Source organism: Ranitomeya variabilis, chromosome 2 (assembly GCF_051348905.1).
Source record: "Ranitomeya variabilis isolate aRanVar5 chromosome 2, aRanVar5.hap1, whole genome shotgun sequence".
Lineage (NCBI taxonomy): Eukaryota > Metazoa > Chordata > Amphibia > Anura > Dendrobatidae > Ranitomeya > Ranitomeya variabilis.
In genome coordinates, this window is record NC_135233.1 from 1093193564 (window position 1) to 1093220474 (window position 26911).

Here is a 26911-nt window from a genome sequence, read left to right on the forward strand (position 1 = left end):
ATTAAACGCAGTATTCCATTCGTCCCCCTGCTTAATACGAACCAGATTATATGCCCCTCGAAGGTCAATCTTAGTAAACCAACTAGCTCCCTTAATCCCAGCAAACAGATCAGAAAGCAAAGGCAAAGGGTATTGGAATTTGACCGTGATCTTATTCAAGAGGCGATAATCAATACAGGGTCTCAAGGAGCCATCTTTTTTGGCAACAAAGAAAAAACCTGCTCCCAATGGTGAAGAAGATGGCCGAATATACCCCTTCTTTAAGGACTCCTTAACATAGCTCCGCATGGCGGTATGTTCTGGCACAGACAGGTTGAAAAGTCGGCCTTTAGGGAACTTACAGCCTGGAATCAAGTCAATAGCACAATTACAGTCCCTATGCGGTGGAAGGGAACTGGACTTGGGATCATCAAATACATCCTGGAAATCTGACAAAAACTCAGGAATCTCAGAAGAGGGGGAGGAGGCAATTGACATCACAGGAACGTCACCATGAACCCCCTGACAACCCCAACTAGTCACAGACATAGATTTCCAATCAAATACCGGATTATGCACCTGTAACCATGGGAAACCCAGCACAATAGCATCATGCAAATTATGCAACACCAGAAAACAACAATCTTCCTGATGGGCTGGCGCCATGCACATGGTCAGCTGTGTCCAAAACAGGTTTATTTTTAGCCAACGGTGTAGCATCAATGCCCCTCAAAGGAATAGGACTCTGCAAAGGCTGCAAGGGGAAACCACAACGTCTGGCAAATTCTAAGTCCATTAAATTTAGAGCGGCGCCTGAATCCACAAATGCCATGACAGAAAATGACGATAATGAGCAGATCAGGGTCACAGATAACAGAAATTTAGGCTGTACAGTACTGATGGTAACAGAACCAGCGATTCTCTTGGTACGCTTAGAGCAGTCAGAAATAACATGAGCAGAATCGCCGCAGTAAAAACACAACCTATTCTGACGTCTGAATCCTTGTTGTTCAGCTCTAGACACAATCCTATCACACTGCATAGGCTCAGGACTGTGCTCGGAAGACAATGCCATAGTGTGCACAACTCTGCGCTCGCGCAAGCGCCGATCAATCTGAATGGCCAGAGACATAGAATCACTCAAACCAGCAGGAGTGGGGAACCCCACCATAACATCTTTAACGGATTCAGAAAGACCCTTTCTGAAGATTGCCGCCAAGGCATCCTCATTCCATTTAGTCAGTACAGACCATTTTCTAAACTTCTGGCAATATGATTCTGCCGCTTCTTGACCCTGAGACAGGGCCAACAAGGTCTTCTCAGCATGATCCACTGAATTAGGTTCGTCATACAATAACCCAAGCGCCTGAAAAAAGGTGTCTACATTAAGCAACGCCGGATTCCCAGGTTCCAGTGCAAATGCCCAATCCTGGGGGTCACCACGTAGCAGAGATATAATAATTTTAACCTGCTGGATGGGATCACCAGAGGAACGGGGTTTCAGAGAAAAAAACAGTTTACAGTTATTTTTAAAGCTCAGAAATTTGGACCTATCCCCAAAAAACAAATCAGGAGTTGGAATTCTAGGCTCTAAAACTGGAGTTTGAACGATATAATCGGAAATACCCTGTACTCTAGCAGCAAGTTGATCCACACGAGAAGCCAATCCCTGAACATCCATACCAGCGCCGAACTCCTGAGCCACCCAGAGGCAAAGAGGGAAGAGAAAAAAAAAACACAACAGACTACAGAAAAAAAAATGGCTCAGCATTTTCCTTCCCTTCTTCTGAGATGCGGTTAACTCATTGTGGGCCAGTTGTACTGTTATGATCTGGTGGCCTAAGAGCAGCATGGGACGTACTCTGGAGAAGGTGGTACCTGTACTGACCGCAGACCCTGAACCTAACACCGCAACTAGAAGTAGCCGTGGAATGTACCTAGCGCTCCCTAGACATCTCGACACAGCCGGAGGACTAATTACCCCTAGAGATAGAAAAGGGAAAACTATCTTGCCTCAGAGAAAATCCCCAAAGAACAGGCAGCCCCCCACAAATATTGACTGTGAGAGGAGAGTGAAAAAACATACACAGACTGAAATGAGAATTTAGCAAAGGAGGCCACTTCTAGCTAAATAGAAAGGACAGGACAGAGTACTATGCGGTCAGTATTAAAACACTAGAAAATATCCACCACAGAAAATACAAAAATTTCCACAGCTAACTAAAGACATGGAGGGTATATCTGCATCTCCAGAGATACCAGCTTGGCTAAACAAATCCTTATACAGACCAAGCTGGACAAGACAAAACATGGAAAATAACTGAACAATAAGACCACAGCATGTGGACAGCAAAATCAAGGCCAGAACTTATCTTTGTTGAAAAGAACTGCAAAGCAGAAGAGACCAGGCAGGGATGTGAATCCTCCAGGAACAATGGACAACTGGCACTGACTAAAGGGTGAAGCAAGACTAAATAGCCCAGTCCAAATTGCAAAAAGTGAAAACACCTGACAAATGCTGTGATTCAGAGACAGCAGCGCTACCACTTACAACCACCGTAGGGCTGAAACAGGAGTCAGGGCCAGGCCTGGTGGCCCAGACAAGCACACCATTAGTGTAAATTCTGGGAGAGGGACAGACAGGGTTTTCCCTAGTCTGAGGGATATCGCAGGGGCCTGGGTAACCAGCCTTAGCTTACCTAGTCTCCCCGTGACACATACTTTCCTTGTAACAGCACGCCATGTGGCTTGGCATGGAACTGCATGCCTAAACTTAGTATTTTTCATGCAATATTATTATGATTTGAATGGAAGGCATTATATATATATATATATATATATATATATATATATATATATATATATTATATATTAGCACTAAGTTAGCTTTGTACGTTTGTTTGCACCAAAGAGTGATAAACATGGTGGAGCTGAGAGTATATATGACACATATCTCATACTTACCACATCTATAAGCTGGGCGATGGATAAGCCAAACTTGACAATGACAACATCCGAGGTATTGGGTACCGGCCTGGACCATCGGTTATATCCACTAAACAAGCTTTTGAACAGTCGTTCTTCAGCGTGAGTGCGCGTCCTCTCCATACACAATGCTGTGAAGAGACAAAACACATCGCAGGGTCAGGTTCCATGGTCATCAGAGGGCAGAACTGTAGGATAGATGGATCAGAAAGAACATAGGATGATATGGTAACCACGCATCTCGCTAAAAACAGCTTGATCCTGTTTGGACAGTCTGTATCTCTTATCTTCCTTCTTCTGAGATCTTCCCGCTGAGAGGAACTCAGAAGAAAGAAGGTAAGAAGGTAAGAATGAGCTCACTTGTCAGATTCTCAGCTAACTCATCCAGCTGCAAGCAATAGACAGTAAAATACAGCGGCTATAGAAAAGAAATGCCTGGCACCGCCGCTCTCATCAAGTAATCGAAAGTTTTTTTACGGAAGTTATAACCCACTGGGACTGTTTGTCTTAATATGTCTCGAGATTTGTATAAAGGACTCGTCTCCCTCATTGTTCTCAGGATACAGTGGGAGGACAAGTCGCAGCGGCTGCTGGAGGCTCCCTGAGCGTTAACTTCTTTGCTCTTCTTTCATGTCCTGACCTCCAGAAATGTTCTATTTTTACTTTGTTTTTGGTTTCACATTTTTATGTTGTTACTAGAATACAGGAGGCTACAAAATCTGCATGAGACAAAAATATTCTTCTACCTGGTGTGTTATTTGGCAATATTATTTGTAATACCAGGACTGGCCACAGGGTTTGCTGTCCTGGGAGAATTGTCCTAGGAAAGGAGGGAACAGTGCCACCTAGAGGTGAAAATGGTTAATGCAGTAATTCGAGTTCTGCTTTCCTCTCTATTTTATGAATATTTCAGCTTTTGCTCAACATCTTGATTTTATCAATCGCAGTCTTCATAGAATCATGGAATGTTAGAGTTGCAAGGGACCTTTGCTGACATTAGCAGTTGCTGGTGATGGTCCGTGAAGACAGGACCGGTCAGACTTCCATATACAGCCTCAGCCTTTCCTGTCCAGGACAAGCCACTTGATGAACTGCTTAGATTATCCACAGTTTTTCATCTACACTGTAAGATCCCTGGAGGGAGAGTCATAAATGGGCAGTGATACTGATACTCGGGGAGATGATTTGTCATGTCACAGAGCAGGTAATGATAGCAGGTGAGGATCCACGCCCTGGAATAGACTGGCATCATCTGCAGGGCACACAGGTTCCTATAACTCACTGCTCGGATCAGGAGGTAAATCTCATGAGTCTTGTAATATCCGCACCTCTCCGCGGTCTGGCGTTACTTTTCAATGTTAGTCGCCGCAGCAAACATTGCCCAGAGTCTGTATATACTGTATACTCCGCAACACTGAGACTGTTGTGTCCCATGAATAGGAACAACTTGTTGTGTATTTTTCTGTATTATGCATTGCATTCTGTTGTTGCTATGGAGAAGCTCTAACTTCTAAGTTTGCCCTTTTGTGTCTCCTGTAGTTGATGTTAGCCCTTGCTCCTCCTTTCTACTTCATTACCAGTTTGCTCTAGCCATCTTTGGATGTACGTGCATCCTCCTCTGTTTGGGATTACTCTTTCCACCTCCTGCATTGTACTTAATACAAGATTTCAGAGAATATTAACTCTGTTTCTCCTGGACTCTTATTATAAGTCAGTACGGCTGAGTTGGCACTGTCTGAGGAAGCCTGGCATGTGAGTACAACACTCAAACAGTTATCTAAGGGATTGGTGGCTAAGGATTTAGAGACTCATACTGCCTTCAAGAGACAGAATAGAGACTGCAGCCCCAAGAAGGAGAAGCTGTGGAGTTCTGGAAGTCACAGAATTGATAGAAAAGTTACTGATCTGCAAATGCTGAAAAAATAGAAACAAAATATTCAAAACCTCAGTCTGGAGTGTGAGCCAAGTGTAGAAAGTCCAGCATCTTCCAGCCTTCATTGCTGTCTTGCTCTTCACCATGTCTCTGCTCCCATGGCTGCAGTGTCTCCAGACTTGTCTCCACATCTGGGACATCATTCATCGGTGATCACACAGGAGCTGCCAGCAGAGGATCTTGATGATTTGCCCAAGTGCATTCAGCGGCAGAACCTTAGATATGGATTCTGTATTTGATTATGTTTGATCTGGGGTCTCTATTGGCTTAGGGGGCTCGGGTCCAAGTTCTGTATTAGACTAAGGCTTCTGGTCTGTGGTCTTTATTAGTTTAGGGGTCCAATCTTCGGTTTGTATTTATTTACAGGGTCTGGTCTGGGATCTGTGTTAGTTTAAGGTGTGTGCTCGGAGGTCTATATTTATTTAGCCGGCTGGTCTGAGGTCTGTACTGGTTTAGGGTCCAGTCTGTGTTCTGCATTAGTTTAGGGGTCTGTATAAGTTTATGGGGGTTTAATCAGGGGTGTGTACATGTTTGTGGTTTTTGGTCTGTATAACTTTAGTGGTCCTGTGTTGGGTCTGTGTTTATTTTAGGGGTCTGGTCTTACATCTGTATTAAATTAGGGGTCCGTTATTGCGGTCTGGTGCTTGTAGTTGTTTGAGGGTCTGATCTTAGGTTTGTATTAGTTTATAGGGTTTGATTTGGGGTCAGCATTAGATTACTGGGTATGGATTATGATCTCCGGTTTGGGGTTAGTATATGTTAACTAGATGGTGGCCCGATTCTAGCGCATTGGGTATTCTAGAATATGTATATAGTTTATTTATGAAGATTTAAGAATAATGCAATGAATACACAGGATTTTCCGGGTAAAATATATACATTATCAGTAAAGCGGTATTTAAATCCCGAGCCAAAATTACTGATTGGTCTCAGCTGGTCGGGCGCGACCAATCAGCGCAGCGGGGTTTAAATCTCAAGCCAATATCGCTGATTGGTCGTGGCCAGAAATCCCTGGCCAGTTCGCGGCCGTACTGCGCCTCTCCCTCACAGACTGTCCTCCATGTTATTCTCTCCCTCACAGACTGTCCTCCATGTTATTCTCTCCCTCACAGACTGTCCTCCATGTTATTCTCTCCCTCACAGACTGTCCTCCATGTTATTCTCTCCCTCACAGACTGTCCTCCATGTTATTCTCTCCCTCACAGACTGTCCTTCATATTATTCTCGCCCTCACACACTGACCTCCATGTTATTCTCTCCCTCAGAGACTGTCCTCCATGTTATTCTCTCCCTCACAGACTGTCCTCCATGCTATTCTCTCCCTCACACACTGTCCTCCATGTTATTCTTTCCCTCACAGACTGTCCATGTTATTCTCGCCCTCACAGACTGACCTCCATGTTATTCTCTCCCTCACACACTGTCCTCCATGTTATTCTCTCTCACTGACTGTCCTCCATATTATTCTCTCCCTCATAGACTGACCTCCATGTCATTCTCGCCCTCACACACTGTCCTCCATGTTATTCTCTCTCACACAGACTGTCCTTCATGCTATTCTCTCCCTCACACAGTGTCCTCCATGTTATTCTCTCACAGACTGTCCTCCATGTTATTCTCTCCCTCACACACTGTCCTCCATGTTATTCTCTCCCTCACAGACTGTCCTCCATGTTATTCTCTCCCTCACAGATTGTCCTCCATGTTATTTTCTCCCTCACACACTGTCCTCCATGTTATTCTCTCTCTCAGACTGTCCTCCATGTTATTCTCTCCATCACACACTGTCCTTCATGTTATTCTCTCCCTCACAGACTGTCCTTCATGTTATTCTCGCCCTCACAGACTGACCTCCATGTTATTCTCTCCCTCACACACTGTCCTCCATGTTATTCTTTCCCTCACAGACTGTCCATGTTATTCTCGCCCTCACAGACTGACCTCCATGTTATTCTCTCCCTCACACACAGTCCTCCATGTTATTCTCTCTCACTGACTGTCCTCCATATTATTCTCTCCCTCATAGACTGACCTCCATGTCATTCTCGCCCTCACACACTGTCCTCCATGTTATTCTCTCTCACACAGACTGTCCTTCATGCTATTCTCTCCCTCACACACTGTCCTACATGTTATTCTCTTCCTCACAGACTGTCCTCCATGTTATTCTCTCCCTCACAGACTGTCCTCCATGTTATTTTCTCCCTCACACACTGTCCTCCATTTTATTCTATCCCTCACACACTGACCTCCATGTTATTCCCTCCCTTACACACTGTCCTCCATGTTATTCTCTCCCTCAGAGACTGTCCTCCATGTTATTCTCTCCCTCACAGATTGTCCTCCATGTTATTTTCTCCCTCACACACTGTCCTCCATGTTATTCTCTCTCTCAGACTGTCCTCCATGTTATTCTCTCCATCACACACTGTCCTTCATGTTATTCTCTCCCTCACAGACTGTCCTTCATGTTATTCTCGCCCTCACAGACTGACCTCCATGTTATTCTCTCCCTCACACACTGTCCTCCATGTTATTCTCTCTCACTGACTGTCCTCCATATTATTCTCTCCCTCATAGACTGACCTCCATGTCATTCTCGCCCTCACACACTGTCCTCCATGTTATTCTCTCTCACACAGACTGTCCTTCATGCTATTCTCTCCCTCACACAGTGTCCTCCATGTTATTCTCTCACAGACTGTCCTCCATGTTATTCTCTCCCTCACACACTGTCCTCCATGTTATTCTCTCCCTCACAGACTGCCCTCCATGTTATTCTCTCCCTCACAGATTGTCCTCCATGTTATTTTCTCCCTCACACACTGTCCTCCATGTTATTCTCTCTCTCAGACTGTCCTCCATGTTATTCTCTCCATCACACACTGTCCTTCATGTTATTCTCTCCCTCACAGACTGTCCTTCATGTTATTCTCGCCCTCACAGACTGACCTCCATGTTATTCTCTCCCTCACACACTGTCCTCCATGTTATTCTTTCCCTCACAGACTGTCCATGTTATTCTCGCCCTCACAGACTGACCTCCATGTTATTCTCTCCCTCACACACAGTCCTCCATGTTATTCTCTCTCACTGACTGTCCTCCATATTATTCTCTCCCTCATAGACTGACCTCCATGTCATTCTCGCCCTCACACACTGTCCTCCATGTTATTCTCTCTCACACAGACTGTCCTTCATGCTATTCTCTCCCTCACACACTGTCCTACATGTTATTCTCTTCCTCACAGACTGTCCTCCATGTTATTCTCTCCCTCACAGACTGTCCTCCATGTTATTTTCTCCCTCACACACTGTCCTCCATTTTATTCTATCCCTCACACACTGACCTCCATGTTATTCTCTCCCTTACACACTGTCCTCTATGTTATTCTCTCCCTCACACACTGTCCTTCATGTTATTCTCTCCCTCAGAGACTGACCTCCATGTTATTCTCTCCCTCACGTACTGCCCTCCATGTTATTCTCTCCCTCACAAACTGTCCTCCATGCAGGGGCACCACTATCATGGGGCAAGTTGAGCCCTTTGCTTCAGGCGGCAGTCCTCACTGAAAGACAGGGGCGGCAGAGCGGCGGTCAGAACACCTGGTGCCGACTCTCCATAATCCCTGACATTTGCTGTCACTAGTGAAATGCGTGCGCCCCTGCTCACAACCCACGGTGTGCAGTATCAGCCGGTCATCCCTGCACCCGCAGAGCAGCACACCACATATTGGCTGCTCTGTGCAAACAGGACCTGTGATGAGGTCACAGGAGGGGAGGAGTCAGGGGTCACATGATGGATTGCAGGACTCTGCTGTGCTGGTTGCCATGGTAAGTGTGTGAATGAGGTGTATGGAGTGGAGCCATGTGTGTATGACATGTATGGAGCGGAACTGAATGTGTACGAGGTGTACAGAGCGGAGCCGCGTGTGTATGAGGGGTATAGAGCGGAACCGCATGTGTGTGAGGTGTAAGGAGCGGAGCCGCGTGTGTATGAGGGGTACGGAGCGGAGCCGCATGTGTATGAGGTGTACGGAGCGGAGCCACGTGTGTATGAGGTGTATGGAGCAGAGCCACGTGTGTATGAGATGTACAGAGCAGAACCGGGTGTTTATGAGGTGTACGGAGCGGAGCTGGGTGTGTATGAAGTGTATGGAGCGGAGCCGGGTGTATGAGGTGTAGGAGCGGAGCCGGTTGTGTATGAGGTGTACGGAGCGGAGCCGGGTGTGTATGAGGTGTATGGAGCGGAGCCGGGTGTGTATGAGGTGTACGTAGCAGAGCTGCATGTGTATGAGGTGTACGGAGTGGAGCCTGTTATGACCCCAATGGCAGAGGGTCTCAGAAATAGTTTCTAAGTCTGCAAACACAGAAACCAGCTCATAGGGCAGTGGTAACTGATCTGACCATATATCTAATCCTAGCACCACAAATAACAGCAGCCGGGGAACGTGCCTACGTTGATTCTAGACGTCTCGCGCCAGCCGGAGAACTAACTAACCCTAGAAGGGAAAAGAAAGACCTTTCTTGCCTCCAGAGAAAAGACCCCAAAAGTTGGATACAAGCCCCCAACAAATAATAACGGTGAGGTAAGAGGAAAAGACAAACGTAAGGATGAGCTAGGTATTTAGCAAAGAGAGGCCCACTAGCTAATAGCAGAATATAGTAAGATAACTTATATGGTCAGCAAAAACCCTATCAAAAATATCCACGCTGGATATTCAAGAACCCCCGAACCGTCTAACGGCCCGGGGGGAGAACACCAGCCCCCTAGAGCTTCCAGCAAGGTCAGGAATCACATTTAGTACAAGCTGGACAAAAATGAGAGCAAGCAAATAACCCAAAAAACAAAGAAGCAGGACTTAGCTTAATTTTGCACGAACCAGGACCAGCAGATAGGAGCAAACAAAAAGGATCTGATTACAACGATGCCAGGCACTGGACTAAGGATCCAGGAGGTTTATATAGCAACACCCCTGGACTAACGACCCAGGTGGGTGCAAACTGAGGAAAGAAAATCCCAGAGTCATATCACTAATAACCACCAGAGGGAGCCAAGAAGTTTAATTCACAACAGTACCCCCCCCTTAAGGAGGGGTCACCGAACCCTCACCAAGACCACCAGGGCGATCAGGATGAGCAGCGTGAAAGGCACGAACTAAATCGGCCGCATGCACATCAGAGGCAACCACCCAGGAATTATCCTCCTGACCATAGCCCTTCCACTTGACCAGATACTGAAGCCTCCGTCTGGAGAGACGAGAATCCAAGATCTTCTCCACCACGTACTCCAACTCGCCCCCAACCAACACCGGAGCAGGAGGCTCAACAGAAGGAACCACAGGTACAACGTACCGCCGCAACAAGGACCTATGGAACACGTTGTGAATGGCAAACGACACCGGAAGATCCAAGCGAAAGGACACAGGATTAAGGATTTCCAATATCTTGTAAGGACCGATGAAGCGAGGCTTAAATTTAGGAGAGGAGACCTTCATAGGAACAAATCGAGAAGACAGCCATACCAAATCCCCAACACGAAGTCGGGGACCCACACCGCGGCGGCGGTTGGCAAAACGCTGAGCCTTCTCCTGTGACAACTTTAAGTTGTCCACCACATGATTCCAGATCTGCTGCAACCTATCCACCACAGAATCTACCCCAGGACAGTCAGAAGGCTCCACATGTCCCGAGGAAAAACGAGGATGGAAACCAGAGTTGCAGAAAAATGGCGAAACCAAAGTAGCGGAACTAGCCCGGTTATTAAGGGCAAACTCAGCCAACGGCAAGAAGGTCACCCAATCATCCTGATCTGCCGAAACAAAACACCTCAAATAAGCCTCCAGAGTCTGATTAGTTCGCTCCGTTTGTCCATTAGTCTGAGGATGAAAGGCAGACGAAAACGACAACTCAATGCCCATCCTAGCACAAAAGGATCGCCAGAACCTGGAAACAAACTGGGATCCTCTGTCAGACACAATATTCTCAGGAATGCCGTGTAAACGAACCACATTCTGAAAGAACACAGGAACCAAATCGGAAGAGGAGGGCAGCTTAGGCAAAGGCACCAAATGGACCATTTTGGAAAAGCGATCACATACCACCCAGATGACAGACATGCCCTGAGACACCGGGAGATCAGAAATGAAATCCATGGAAATGTGTGTCCAAGGCCTCTTCGGGACAGGCAAGGGCAAGAGCAACCCGCTGGCACGAGAACAGCAAGGCTTAGCTCGAGCACAAGTCCCACAGGACTGCACAAATGACCGCACATCCCGTGACAAGGAAGGCCACCAAAAGGACCTAGCCACCAGATCTCTGGTGCCAAAAATTCCCGGATGACCTGCCAACACCGAGGAATGAACCTCGGAAATGACTCTGCTGGTCCACCTATCAGGAACAAACAGTCTGTCAGGTGGACAAGAGTCAGGTCTACCAGCCTGAAATCTCTGCAACACGCGTCTCAAATCAGGAGAAATGGCTGACAAGATAACTCCCTCTTTAAGAATACCAACTGGTTCTGCGACTCCAGGAGAGTCAGGCACAAAGCTCCTTGAAAGAGCATCAGCCTTCACATTCTTTGAACCTGGTAAATACGAGACCACAAAGTCAAAACGGGAGAAAAACAATGACCAGCGGGCCTGTCTAGGATTCAGGCGTTTAGCAGACTCGAGATACATCAGATTTTTGTGATCAGTCAAGACCACCACACGATGCTTAGCACCCTCGAGCCAATGACGCCACTCCTCAAATGCCCACTTCATGGCCAACAACTCACGATTGCCAACATCATAATTCCGCTCAGCAGGCGAAAACTTCCTGGAGAAGAAAGCACATGGTCTCATTACCGAGCAACCAGGGCCTCTCTGTGACAAGACGGCCCCTGCCCCAATCTCAGAAGCATCCACTTCGACCTGAAAGGGAAGTGAGACATCAGGCTGGCACAAAACAGGCGCCGAAGTAAACCGGCGCTTCAACTCTTGGAACGCCTCCACGGCTGCAGGAGCCCAGTTAGCAACATCAGAACCTTTCTTGGTCATATCCGTCAAAGGTTTAACAACGCTAGAAAAATTAGCGATAAAACGACGGTAGAAGTTAGCAAAACCCAAGAACTTCTGAAGACTCTTAACTGACGTGGGTTGAGTCCAATCATGAATAGCTCGGACCTTGACTGGGTCCATCTCCACAGCAGAAGGGGAAAAAATAAACCCCAAAAAGGGAACCTTCTGTACTCCAAAGAGACACTTTGAGCCCTTAACAAACAAAGCATTCTCACTCAAAACCTGAACCTGAAACACCATCCTGACCTGCTTTACATGGGAGTCCCAATCATCAGAAAAAAACAGAATATCATCCAGATAAAAGATCATAAATTTATCCAGATACTTCCGGAAAATATCATGCATAAAGGACTGAAACACTGAGGGCGCATTAGAGAGCCCAAAAGGCATCACCAAGTACTCAAAATGACCTTCGGGTGTATTAAATGCAGTCTTCCATTCATCTCCTTGCTTAATGCGCACAAGGTTGTACGCACCACGAAGATCTATCTTGGTGAACCACTTGGCACCTTTAAACCGGGCAAACAAGTCCGACAACAGAGGCAAAGGATACTGAAATTTAACAGTGATTTTATTCAGAAGCCGATAGTCAATACAAGGTCTCAAAGATCCGTCCTTCTTGGCCACAAAAAAGAATCCCGCACCAAGAGGGGAAGAGGATGGATGGATATGTCCTTTCTCCAGAGATTCCTTGATATACGAACGCATTGCGGTATGCTCAGGTACAGACAGATTAAATAATCTTCCCTTAGGAAATTTACTACCTGGAATCAAATCTATGGCGCAGTCACAGTCCCTATGAGGAGGCAGAGCACTGGATCTGGACTCGCTGAATACATCCTGATAATCAGACAAATACTCAGGAACTTCCGAAGGAGTAGAGGAAGCAATAGACACCGGCGGGGAATCAGCATGAATTCCCTGACAGCCCCAACTTGACACAGACATTGCCTTCCAATCCAAGACTGGATTGTGGGTCTGTAACCATGGCAGACCCAAAACGACCAAATCATGCATTTTATGCAGAACAAGAAAACGAATCACCTCTCGATGTTCAGGAGACATGCACATGGTTACCTGCGTCCAAAACTGCGGTTTATTTTCCGCCAATGGCGTAGCATCAATACCTCTAAGAGGAATAGGATTTACCAATGGTTCAAGAACAAAACCACAGCGCTTGGCAAATGACAGATCCATAAGACTCAGGGCAGCACCTGAATCCACAAACGCCATAACAGGGTAAGAAGACAATGAGCAAATTAAAGTCACAGACAAAATAAATTTAGGTTGCAAATTACCAATGGTGACAGGACTAACAACCCTTGTTAGGCGTTTAGAGCATGCTGATATAACATGTGTAGAATCACCACAGTAAAAACACAACCCATTCTGACGTCTATGATTTTTCCGCTCATTTCTAGTCTGAATTCTATCACATTGCATTAAATCAGATGTTTGTTCAGACAACACCACCAGAGGATTAGCAGTTTTGCGCTCCCGCAAACGCCGGTCAATTTGAATAGCCAGCGCCATAGAATCATTCAGACTTGTAGGAATGGGGAAACCCACCATCACATTCTTAATGGCTTCAGAAAGGCCATTTCTGAAATTTGCGGCCAGAGCACACTCATTCCACTGAGTAAGCACGGACCATTTCCGAAATTTTTGGCAATACACTTCAGCTTCATCCTGGCCCTGAGAAATAGCCAGCAAGGCTTTTTCTGTCTGAACTTCAAGATTGGGTTCCTCGTAAAGCAATCCGAGCGCCAGAAAAAACGCATCAATATTTGCCAATGCCGGATCTCCTGGCGCTAGCGAAAAAGCCCAATCCTGAGGGTCGCCCCGTAAAAAAGAGATAACAATTTTCACTTGCTGAGCTGGATCTCCAGATGAACGGGGTCTCAGAGAAAGAAACAATTTACAATTGTTCCTGAAATTCCTAAACCTAAATCGGTCTCCAGAAAACAGTTCAGGAATAGGTATTTTAGGTTCAGACATAGGACTACTGGTAACAAAATCTTGTATGCCCTGCACACGAGCAGCAAGCTGGTCTACACTTGTAATCAAGGTCTGGACATTCATGTCTGCAGCAAGCACAAGCCACTCAAAGGTAAAGGGGAGGAAGAGAGGAAAGAAAAAAAAAAAACTCAGAATTTCCTTTCTTATTATCCCACTTCTGCAATGCAATAAACATTCAATGTTGGCCTGGCATACTGTTATGACCCCAATGGCAGAGGGTCTCAGAAATAGTTTCTAAGTCTGCAAACACAGAAACCAGCTCATAGGGCAGTGGTAACTGATCTGACCATATATCTAATCCTAGCACCACAAATAACAGCAGCCGGGGAACGTGCCTACGTTGATTCTAGACGTCTCGCGCCAGCCGGAGAACTAACCCTAGAAGGGAAAAGAAAGACCTTTCTTGCCTCCAGAGAAAAGACCCCAAAAGTTGGATACAAGCCCCCAACAAATAATAACGGTGAGGTAAGAGGAAAAGACAAACATAAGAATGAGCTAGGAATTTAGCAAAGAGAGGCCCACTAGCTAATAGCAGAATATAGTAAGATAACTTATATGGTCAGCAAAAACCCTATCAAAAATATCCACGCTGGATATTCAAGAACCCCCGAACCGTCTAACGGCCCGGGGGGAGAACACCAGCCCCCTATAGCTTCCAGCAAGGTCAGGAATCACATTTAGTACAAGCTGGACAAAAATGAGAGCAAGCAAATAACCCAAAAAACAAAGAAGCAGGACTTAGCTTAATTTTGCACGAACCAGGACCAGCAGATAGGAGCAAACAAAAAGGATCTGATTACAACGATGCCAGGCACTGGACTAAGGATCCAGGAGGTTTATATAGCAACACCCCTGGACTAACGACCCAGGTGGGTGCAAACTGAGGAAAGAAAATCCCAGAGTCATATCACTAATAACCACCAGAGGGAGCCAAGAAGTCTAATTCACAACAGGAGCCGGGTGTGCATGAGGTGTATGGAGCAGAGCCGGGTGTGTGCGAGGTGTGTGGAGCGGAGCCGCATGAGTATGGAGTGAAGCCGTGTGTGCAAGGTATACGGAGCGCAGCCGCGTGTGTAGGAGTAACTATGTGTGGCCAATATACAGTATGCAGCATCATGTGGGCCCATTATACAGTATGGAGCATCATGTGAGGCCATTGTAAAGTATGGAGCATCATGTGTGACCATTATACAGTATGGAGCATTCTGTGTGCCCTTTATACAGTATGGAGCATCATGTGAGGCCATTATACAGTATGGAGCATCATGTGGGGCCATTGTACAGTATGGAGCATCACGTGTGGCCTTTATACAGTATGGAGCATTCTGTGTGCCCTTTATACAGTATGGAACACTGTGTGGCCATTATACAGTATAGAGCATCATGTGTGGCCATTATACAGTATGGAGCATAATGTTTGACCATTATACAGTATGGAGCATCATGTGTGACCATTATACAGTATGGAGCACTGTGTGGCCATTATACAGTATGGAGCATCATGTGGGGCTCATTATACTGTATGGAGCAATATATGGGGCCATGTTATTCTCTCCCTCACAGACTGTCCTTCATGTTATTCTTGTTCTAGAATATGTATGTAGTTTATTTATGAACGCTGATTGGTCGAGGACGACCAATTATATAACCAGGCGACAAAACTTTTGTCTTGCTAAAATCTGACCATTCTGTGTCCATTAAATGATCACTATCTCTGCATTGATGCCAATTTATTTTCTTAACCTAAACCACATTTCGGAGGGTTTCATCTATTATTCAAAAGAATAATTTATACAACCAATAGATGAATTTAACGTCAGGTTATAAGGTTATATTTACATAATATGGATAAGTGACATAACTTCTGTCAGGGAGTGTATATATTGTGTAATTTGACATTACTGGGAATAGTAATAAAAGGTTACAGGTCACTAATGAGCGCAGAGAGCATCCTGCAGATGAGCGCGGTCACGTCCGCCCTCCACAGTCTCTTGTTTATGACCAGTTATAATAAAACTGCTGAAATCCCATCAGCAACAATCGTTTCCTAAATATATAAACACCTGAATGTCAGAGGTGATAATCAGCAGAAGCCCCCTGTGCCCCGGCGGGGGGCCGACCACAGATGTGGATCATTGAGTGCTAAAGTTTAATGAACATTACTGAGCCACTAATGCAGCAGCTGTCACCACCCCGATCACAGGGCGGCCACTGGGGGGATGGCGGCACAATGACGTCTGCACAGTTACTGAAACCTTCATTGCATTCACAGGAAGCCCAGAATATTGATAGTAACCGACACAGCGGCCTGTCCACGACTGAGAAGTCATTACCCCTCAGGTGTGATTAATGAAAACCAAAAAAAAACCATATCACTTGTGAAAGTTTCAGAGTTTTAAACTGGTGATGAAATTTGGAGGTGAAATAAAGTTACAATCTGGACTTTGAAGACACAATTGCAATGAATATACTGGATACAATGTAAAAAGGATCAGTGCAACCCGGCAAAGGCAAGAATGAGAAAAACAGGTAAAAATGTAATTAAACACACTTCAAAAACGAACTACTATAATACTGCTCCTATGTACAAGAATATACATACTATAATACTGCTCCTATGTACAAGAATATAACTACTATAATACTGCTCCTATGTACAAGAATATAACTACTATAATACTGCCCCCATGTACAAGAATATAACTACTATAATACTGTCCCCATGTACAAGAATATAACTACTATAATACTGCTCCTATGTACAAGTATATAACTACTATAATACTGCTCCTATGTACAAGAATATAACTACTATAATACTGCTCCTATGTACAAGAATATAACTACTATAATACTGCTCCAATGTACAAGTATATAACTACTATAATACTGCTCCTATATACAAGAATATAACTACTATAATACTGCCCCTATGTACAAGAATATAACTACTATAATACTGCTCCAATGTACAAGTATATAAATACTATAATACTGCTCCTATGTACAAGAATATAACTACTATAATACTGCCCCTATGTACAAGAATATAACTACTATAATACTGCTCCAATGTACAAGTATATAACTACTATAATACTGCTCCTATGTACAAGAATATTACTATAATACTGCCCAACATGTACAATATAACTATTTTAATACTGCTCCTATGTACAAGAATATACATACTATAATACTGCTCCTATGTACAAGAATATAACTACTATAATACTGCCCCCATGTACAATAATATAACTACTATAATACTGCCCCCATGTACAAGAATATAACTACTATAATACTGCCCCCTATGTACAAGAATATAACTACTATAATACTGCTCCTATGTACAAGAAAATAACTACTATAATACTGCTCCTATGTGCAAGAATATAACTACTATAATACTGCCCCTATGTACAAGAATATGACTACTAAAATACTGCTCCTATGTACAGGAATATAACTATTATAGTACTGCTCCTATGTACAGGAATATAACTACAACAATACTGCCCCCTATGTACAACAATATAACTACTATAATACTGCTCCTATGTACAAGAATATAACTACTATAATACTGCCCCTATGTACAAGAATATAACTACTATAATACTGCCCCCTATGTACAAGAATATAGCTACTATAATACTGCTACTATGTACAAGAATATAACTACTATAATACTGCTCCTATATACAGGAATATAACTACTATAATACTGCTCCTATGTACAAGAATATAACTACTATAATACTGCTCCTATGTACAAGAATATAACTACTATAATACTGCCCAACATGTACAATATAACTATTTTAATACTGCTCCTATGTACAAGAATATAGCTACTATAATACTGCTACTATGTACAAGAATATAACTACTATAATACTGCTCCTATATACAGGAATATAACTACTATAATACTGCTCCTATGTACAAGAGTATAACTACTATAATACTGCTCCTATGTACAAGAATATAACTACTATAATACTGCCCCTATGTACAAGAATATAACTACTATAATACTGCCCCCTATGTACAAGAATATAGCTACTATAATACTGCTACTATGTACAAGAATATAACTACTATAATAATGCTCCTATATACAGGAATATAACTACTATAATACTGCTCCTATGTACAGGAATATAACTACTATAATACTGCTCCTATGTACAAGAATATAACTACTATAATACTGCCCCTATGCACAAGAATATAACTACTGGCTGTAGGTTTTAAGTGCTGGCCGGCGTCCAAGAGGGGCAGATTTGAGTTTTTACCTGAAGAGCCCAGAGTGCATGCCCTGATGCACTGGGATAGATGGAAAGTTCCCCTAGCCTGTTGCCTGCAATGCTTTGAACAACTGTAAGTGTTATTTCTCATGTTATTCCCTGTTATTTTTATAATTACCTTGTACATATTTGCAATTGTCTCTTTTGCAACATCTTTGTAAAATATTTTGATAAAGCACTGCCTACATTTTGTGGGGTATATTATTTCATGACAGTTCTTTCTCCATGCTCTAAAAACGTACCCTAAGTCTCTGAAGGGAATTACGCTACTGTTTTGGGTTAGCTTCGGACCAGTGTAATTGAAGCTGGTGGCGGCACTAGCGTGTGCAGGCCTTTGGGTGTTGTAGCGATTGCGGCTTGATAATTATTGTTCCTGCCTGAGCGGGAGTAGTTTATCGCGTCGCTGCAGCGTGCCCAATAGCCAGTACATAGCAGGCAGCCTTTCTGGCGACTAATTACCCTAGGTGCAGTACCTAACCTGACCTGATAGAAAGGGGGGCGCCAGAGAGCTGCAAGGTTTAAGTGGAACTGTAAGCGGGATACACAAAAATCCCTGCAGTTCGTGGTATATTGAAGAGCAGTGGGATACCTAAAATAAGCCCCTGCTGTAAACTAAGAGGTCCCTAGCCTTGTGTGTGTTTTTTCATCACATTGTGGCAGTGGAGGGATAACTAAGATAAGCCCCCCTGCACATGTGATAGCCGTCTGTTGGTCTAAAGTCACCCCAATCCGTGACATATTGGTGACAGTGGTCAGGAATCCCTGTGGATTTCGTGACCAATTGGTGGCAGCGGCTAAGGGATCGTGACAACTGGTGACAGTCACGGTGTGAGTCGTGACAGATGGTGGCCCGATTCTAACGCATCAGGTATTCTAGAATATGCATGTCCACGTAGTATATTGCCCAGTCACGTAGTATATTGCCCACTCACGTAGTATATTGCCAAGTCACGTAGTATATTGCCTAGCGACATAGTATATTGCTCAGCGCCGTAGTATATTGCCCAGTTACATAGTATATTGCCCAGTGACGTAGTATACAGCACAGAGCCACGTAGTATATTGCACAGCGAAGTAGTATACAGCACAGAGCCACATAGTATATTGGGCAGTCACGTAGTATATTGCCCAGCCACGTTTGTCACAGGTAAAAAAATAAAAAATAAACATATACTCACCTTTCCGAGAGCCCCTTGTAGTCCACGGCAGCTTCCGGTCCCAGGGTTGGTCTGAACGCAGGACCTGTGATGACGTCGCGGTCACATGACCATGATGTCATTTCAGGTCCTTTCCGCGCAGGCGCGCAGGACTTGTGATGACGTCGCGGTCACATGACCGTGACGTCATGGCAGGTCCTAATGCCATACCATCTTTGCCACCGCAACCTGCAACGGAAGATGGCGGGCGGCGCGAGCGGCTCAGCGGACTACAGAGGGTGAGTATAGCAGGTTTTTTTATTTTATTTATTATTTTTAACATTACATTTTGTACTATTGATGCCGCATAGGCAGCGTCAATAGTACAAAGTGGGGACACACAGGGTTAATAGCGGCGGTAACGGAGTAACGGAGTGCGTTACCCGCGGCATAACGAGGTCCGTTACCGCCGGTATTAACCCTGTGTGAGCGGTGACCGGAGGGGTGTATGCGGGCGCCGGGCAGTGAGTGTGGGGAGTAAGGAGCGGCCATTTTCTTCCGGACTGTGCGCGTCGCTGATTGGTCGCGGCAGCCATGACAGGCAGCTGGCGAGACCAATCAGCGAACGAATAACCGCGACAGACAGACAGAAGGACAGACGGAAGTACCCTTAGACAATTATATAGTAGATTTACAGTGGATATAATTAGTCTAAATTGTATATAAATTCCTGATATGAATAATCCTTTGGAGAATTTTCTCCTCCTTTAATATCGCTTAAAATCTGTACAATTAATTTGAAAAATAAATTTTGATGGAGAAATAAAAATAACAAAACTGTGAACACCCTTCTGAATGAGTTTTTTTTACTTGACAATATCCTGGCATTGTAACAGGGGTGTGTAGACTTTTTATATTGAATGTAAATGCCATTACAATTCATTGAGTTTTCCCTCCCAGGTTAATGTCGATGATTCGGTCTCTGCTGTTAATTTCTCTTACTTGTGACCATCACCAATTATACAGAGATGATCACAGAGATCTGTCTGATGTCTCTTCCATCTCCGTGGCCTTTTATCCCGGCTGTGGAAGTCTTCTCAGAGTCAATGTGCTGCACACGAGGCTAATTGGGGGTGAGCGCTACACGAGAATTCATTACAGCAAATTTCTTCTGGTTCATGAAGCGATATCAAGAAAAAAATCTCTGCTTAGTAATTAGAAAGAGTATTCCAATTAATATATTTCCAGCCTGGGGTGATGAGGTCCTGGAATGTTTCCATCTATCAAACTTTATGGAAACCGATAAAATTATTTCTAGATACTTTCCATAGAAAAACACAGACATGTTAGAAGAACTAGACAAAGCTCCAAATACTGATGCAGTCACTGTGTACATACATTACATTACTGATCCTGAGTTACATCCTGTATTATACCCCAGAGCTGCACTCACTATTCTGCTGGTGCAGTCACTGTGTACATACATTACATTACTGATCCTGAGTTACATCCTGTATTATACCCCAGAGCTGCACTCACTATTCTGCTGGTGCAGTCACTGTGTACATACATTACATTACTGATCCTGAGTTACATCCTGTATTATACCCCAGAGCTGCACTCACTATTCTGCTGGTGCAGTCACTGTGTACATACATTACATTACTGATCCTGAGTTACATCCTGTATTATACCCCAGAGCTGCACTCACTATTCTGCTGGTGCAGTCACTGTGTACATACATTACATTACTGATCCTGAGTTACATCCAGTATTATATCCCAGAGCTGCACTCACTATTCTGCTGGTGCAGTCACTGTGTACATACATTACATTACTGATCCTGAGTTACATCCTGTATTATACCCCAGAGCTGCACTCACTATTATGCTGGTGCAGTCACTGTGTACATACATTACATTACTGATCCTGAGTTACATCCTGTATTATACCCCAGAGCTGCACTCACTATTCTGCTGGTGCAGTCACTGTGTACATACATTACATTACTGATCCTGAGTTACATCCTGTATTATACCCCAGAGCTGCACTCACTATTCTGCTGGTGCAGTCACTGTGTACATACATTACATTACTGATCCTGAGTTACATCCTGTATTATACTCCAGAGCTGCACTCACTATTCTGCTGGTGCAGTCACTGTGTACATACATTACATTACTGATCCTGAGTTACATCCAGTATTATACTCCAGAGCTGCACTCACTATTCTGCTGGTGCAGTCACTGTGTACATACATTACATTACTGATCCTGAGTTACATCCTGTATTATACTCCAGAGCTGCACTCACTATTCTGCTGGTGCAGTCACTGTGTACATACATTACATTACTGATCCTGAGTTACATCCTGTATTATACCCCAGAGCTGCACTCACTATTCTGCTGGTGCAGTCACTGTGTACATACATTACATTACTGATCCTGAGTTACATCCAGTATTATACTCCAGAGCTGCACTCACTATTCTGCTGGTGCAGTCACTGTGTACATACATTACATTACTGATCCTGAGTTACATCCTGTATTATACCCCAGAGCTGCACTCACTATTCTGCTGGTGCAGTCACTGTGTACATACATTACATTACTGATCCTGAGTTACATCCTGTATTATACCCCAGAGCTGCACTCACTATTCTGCTGGTGCAGTCACTGTGTACATACATTACATTACTGATCCTGAGTTACATCCTGTATTATACCCCAGAGCTGCACTCACTATTCTGCTGGTGCAGTCATTGTGTACATACATTACATTACTGATCCTGAGTTACATCCTGTATTATACCCCAGAGCTGCACTCACTATTCTGCTGGTGCAGTCACTGTGTACATACATTACATTACTGATCCTGACTTACATCCTGTATTATACCCCAGAGTTGCACTCACTATTCTGCTGGTGCAGTCACTGTGTACATACATTACATTACTGATCCTGAGTTACATCCTGTATTATACCCCAGAGCTGCACTCACTATTCTGCTGGTGCAGTCATTGTGTACATACATTACATTACTGATCCTGAGTTACATCCTGTATTATACCCCAGAGCTGCACTCACTATTCTGCTGGTGCAGTCACTGTGTACATACATTACATTACTGATCCTGAGTTACATCCTGTATTATACCCCAGAGCTGCACTCACTATTCTGCTGGTGCAGCCACTGTGTACATACATTACATTACTGATCCTGAGTTACATCCTGTATTATACTCCAGAGCTGCACTCACTATTCTGCTGGTGCAGTCACTGTGTACATACATTACATTACTGATCCTGAGTTACATCCTGTATTATACCCCAGAGCTGCACTCACTATTCTGCTGGTGCAGTCACTGTGTACATACATTACATTACTGATCCTGAGTTACATCCTGTATTATTCCCCAGAGCTGCACTCACTATTCTGCTGGTGCAGTCACTGTGTACATACATTACATTACTGATCCTGAGTTACATCCTGTATTATACCCCAGAGCTGCACTCACTATTCTGCTGGTGCAGTCACTGTGTACATACATTACATTACAGATCCTGAGTTACATCCTGTATTATACCCCAGAGCTGCACTCACTATTCTGCTGGTGCAGTCACTGTGTACATACATTACATTACTGATCCTGAGTTACATCCTGTATTATACTCCAGAGCTGCACTCACTATTCTGCTGGTGCAGTCACTGTGTACATACATTACATTACTGATCCTGAGTTACATCCTGTATTATACTCCAGAGCTGCACTCACTATTCTGCTGGTGCAGTCACTGTGTACATACATTACATTACTGATCCTGAGTTACATCCTGTATTATACTCCAGAGCTGCACTCACTATTCTGCTGGTGCAGTCACTGTGTACATACATTACATTACAGATCCTGAGTTACATCCTGTATTATACCCCAGAGCTGCACTCACTATTCTGCTGGTGCAGTCACTGTGTACATACATTACATTACTGATCCTGAGTTACATCCTGTATTATACCCCAGAGCTGCACTCACTATTCTGCTGGTGCAGTCACTGTGTACATACATTACATTACAGATCCTGAGTTACATCCTGTATTATACTCCAGAGCTGCACTCACTATTCTGCTGGTGCAGTCACTGTGTACATACATTACATTACAGATCCTGAGTTACATCCTGTATTATACTCCAGAGCTGCACTCACTATTCTGCTGGTGCAGTCACTGTGTACATACATTACATTACTGATCCTGAGTTACATCCTGTATTATACTCCAGAGCTGCACTCACTATTCTGCTGGTGCAGTCACTGTGTACATACATTACATTACTGATCCTGAGTTATATCATGTATTATACCCCAGAGCTGCACTCACTATTCTGCTGGTGCAGTCACTGTGTACACACATTACATTACTGATCCTTAGTTACATCCTGCATTATACTCCAGAGCTGCACTCACTATTCTGCTGGTGCAGTCACTGTGTTCATACATTACATTACTGATCCTGAGTTACATGCTGTATTATACCCCAGAGCTGCACTCACTATTCTGCTGGTGCAGTCACTGTGTACATACATTACATTACTGATCCTGAGTTACATACTGTATTATACTCCAGAGCTGCACTCACTATTCTGCTGGTGCAGTCACTGTGTACATACATTACTGTTGTGAATTAGACTTTTTTGGCTCCCTCTAGTGGTTACTAGTGATATGACTCTGGGATTTCCTTCCCTCTGTCTGCACCCAGCTGGGTCGTTACTTCAGGGGTGTTGCTATATAAACCTCCTGGAACCTTAGTCCAGTGCCTGGCATCGGTGTTATCAGACACATTCTGTTTGCTCCTGTTTGCTGGTCCTGGTTCGTGCTAAATTAAGCTAAGTCTTGCTTCTTTGTTTTTTTTGGATTATTTGTTTGCTATCATTTTTGTCCAGCTTGTACTAAATGTGATTCCTGACCTTGCTGGAAGCTCTAGGGGGCTGGTGTTCTCCCCCCGGGCCGTTAGACGGTTCGGGGGTTCTTGAATTTCCAGTGTGGATATTTTTGATAGGATTTTTTGCTGACCATATAAGTTATCTTTCGATATTCTGCTATTAGCTAGTGGGCCTCTCTTTGCTAAATACCTAGCTCATTCTTATGTTTGTCTTTTCCTCTTACCTCACCGTTATTATTTGTGGGGGGCTTCTAACCAACTTTTTGGGGTATTTCCTCTGGAGGCAAGAAAGGTCTTTCTTTTCCCTTCTAGGGGTAGTTAGCTCTCCGGCTGGCGCGAGACGTCTAGGATCAACGTAGGAACGTTCCCCGGCTGCTGGTATTTGTGGTGCTAGGATTAGTTATATGGTCAGCCCAGTTACCACTGCCCTATGAGCTGGTTTTCTGTATTTACTGACTTAGCATTATTCCTGAGACCCTCTGCCATTGGGGTCATAACACATTACATTACAGATCCTGAGTTACATCCTGTATTATACTCCAGAGCTGCACTCACTATTCTGCTGGTGCAGTCACTGTGTACATACATTACATTACTGATCCTGACTTACATCCTGTATTATACCCCAGAGCTGCACTCACTATTCTGCTGGTGCAGTCACTGTGTACATACATTACATTACTAATCCTGAGTTACATCCTGTATTATACTCCAGAGCTGCACTCACTATTCTGCTGGTGCAGTCACTGTGTACATACATTACATTACTGATCCTGACTTACATCCTGTATTATACCCCAGAGCTGCACTCACTATTCTGCTGGTGCAGTCACTGTGTACATACATTACATTACTGATCCTGACTTACATCCTGTATTATACCCCAGAGCTGCACTCACTATTCTGCTGGTGCAGTCACTGTGTACATACATTACATTACTGATCCTGAGTTACATCCTGTATTATACCCCAGAGCTGCACTCACTATTCTGCTGGTGCAGTCACTGTGTACATACATTACATTACTGATCCTGACTTACATCCTGTATTATACCCCAGAGCTGCACTCACTATTCTGCTGGTGCAGTCACTGTGTACATACATTACATTACTGATCCTTAGTTACATCCTGTATTATACCCCAGAGCTGCACTCACTATTCTGCTGGTGCAGTCACTGTGTACATACATTACATTACTGATCCTGAGTTATATCCTGTATTATACCCCAGAGCTGCACTCACTATTCTGCTGGTGCAGTCACTGTGTTCATACATTACATTACTGATCCTTAGTTACATCCTGCATTATACTCCAGAGCTGCACTCACTATTCTGCTGGTGCAGTCACTGTGTACACACATTACATTACTGATCCTTAGTTACATCCTGCATTATACTCCAGAGCTGCACTCACTATTCTGCTGGTGCAGTCACTGTGTACTGTGTACATACATTACATTACTGATCCTGAGTCACATCCTGTATTATACCCCAGAGCTGCACTCACTATTCTGCTGGTGCAGTCACTGTGTACATACTGTTGTGAATTTGCTTTTTGCTCCCTCTAGTGGTTACTAGTTTTTTGACTCTGGTTTTTCTGTCATTCCTTTTATCCGCACCTGGGTCGTTAGTTAGGGGTGTTGCTATATAAGCTCCCTAGACCTTCAGTTCAATGCCTGGCAACGTAGTTATCAGAGCTAGTCTGCTGTGCTCTTGTCTACTGATCCTGGTTCCAGTTATATCAGCTAAGTCTGCCTTTTGCTTTTTGCTATTTGTTTTGGTTTTGTATTTTTGTCCAGCTTGTTCCAAATCTATATCCTGACCTTTGCTGGAAGCTCTAGGGGGCTGGTGTTCTCCCCCCGGACCGTTAGACGGTTCGGGGGTTCTTGAATTTCCAGTGTGGATTTTGATAGGGTTTTTGTTGACCATATAAGTTACCTTTCTTTATTCTGCTATCAGTAAGCGGGCCTCTCTGTGCTAAACCTGGTTCATTTCTGTGTTTGTCATTTCCTCTTACCTCACCGTCATTATTTGTGGGGGGCTTCTATCCAGCTTTGGGGTCCCCTTCTCTGGAGGCAAGAAAGGTCTTTGTTTTCCTCTACTAGGGGTAGCTAGATTCTCCGGCTGGAGCGTGTCATCTAGAATCAACGTAGGAATGATCCCCGGCTACTTCTAGGTTGGCGTTAGGAGTAGATATATGGTCAACCCAGTTACCACTGCCCTATGAGCTGGATTTTTGTATTCTGCAGACTTCCACGTACCTCTGAGACCCTCGCCATTGGGGTCATAACAACATACATTACATTACTGATCCTGAGTTACATCCTGTATTATACTCCAGAGCTGCACTCACTATTCTGCTGGTGCAGTCACTGTGTACATACATTACATTACTGATCCTTAGTTACATCCTGTATTATACCCCAGAGCTGCACTCACTATTCTGCTGGTGCAGTCACTGTGTACACACATTACATTACTGATCCTGAGTTACATCCTGTATTATACCCCAGAGCTGCACTCACTATTCTGCTGGTGCAGTCACT

At 44.2% G+C, this 26911-nt stretch overlaps 1 protein-coding gene across 1 annotated transcript in view; it reads right to left on the minus strand.

Annotated features, from left to right (window-relative positions):
- CHRNA2 (cholinergic receptor nicotinic alpha 2 subunit) overlaps positions 1-26911 on the minus strand; it is a 147073-nt gene that overhangs the window by 73208 nt on the left and 46954 nt on the right. The window contains exon 3 of the mRNA XM_077291780.1: positions 2944-3095. Coding sequence (XP_077147895.1) covers positions 2944-3095 — 152 coding nt within the window. The remainder of the gene's footprint in view (positions 1-2943; positions 3096-26911) is intronic.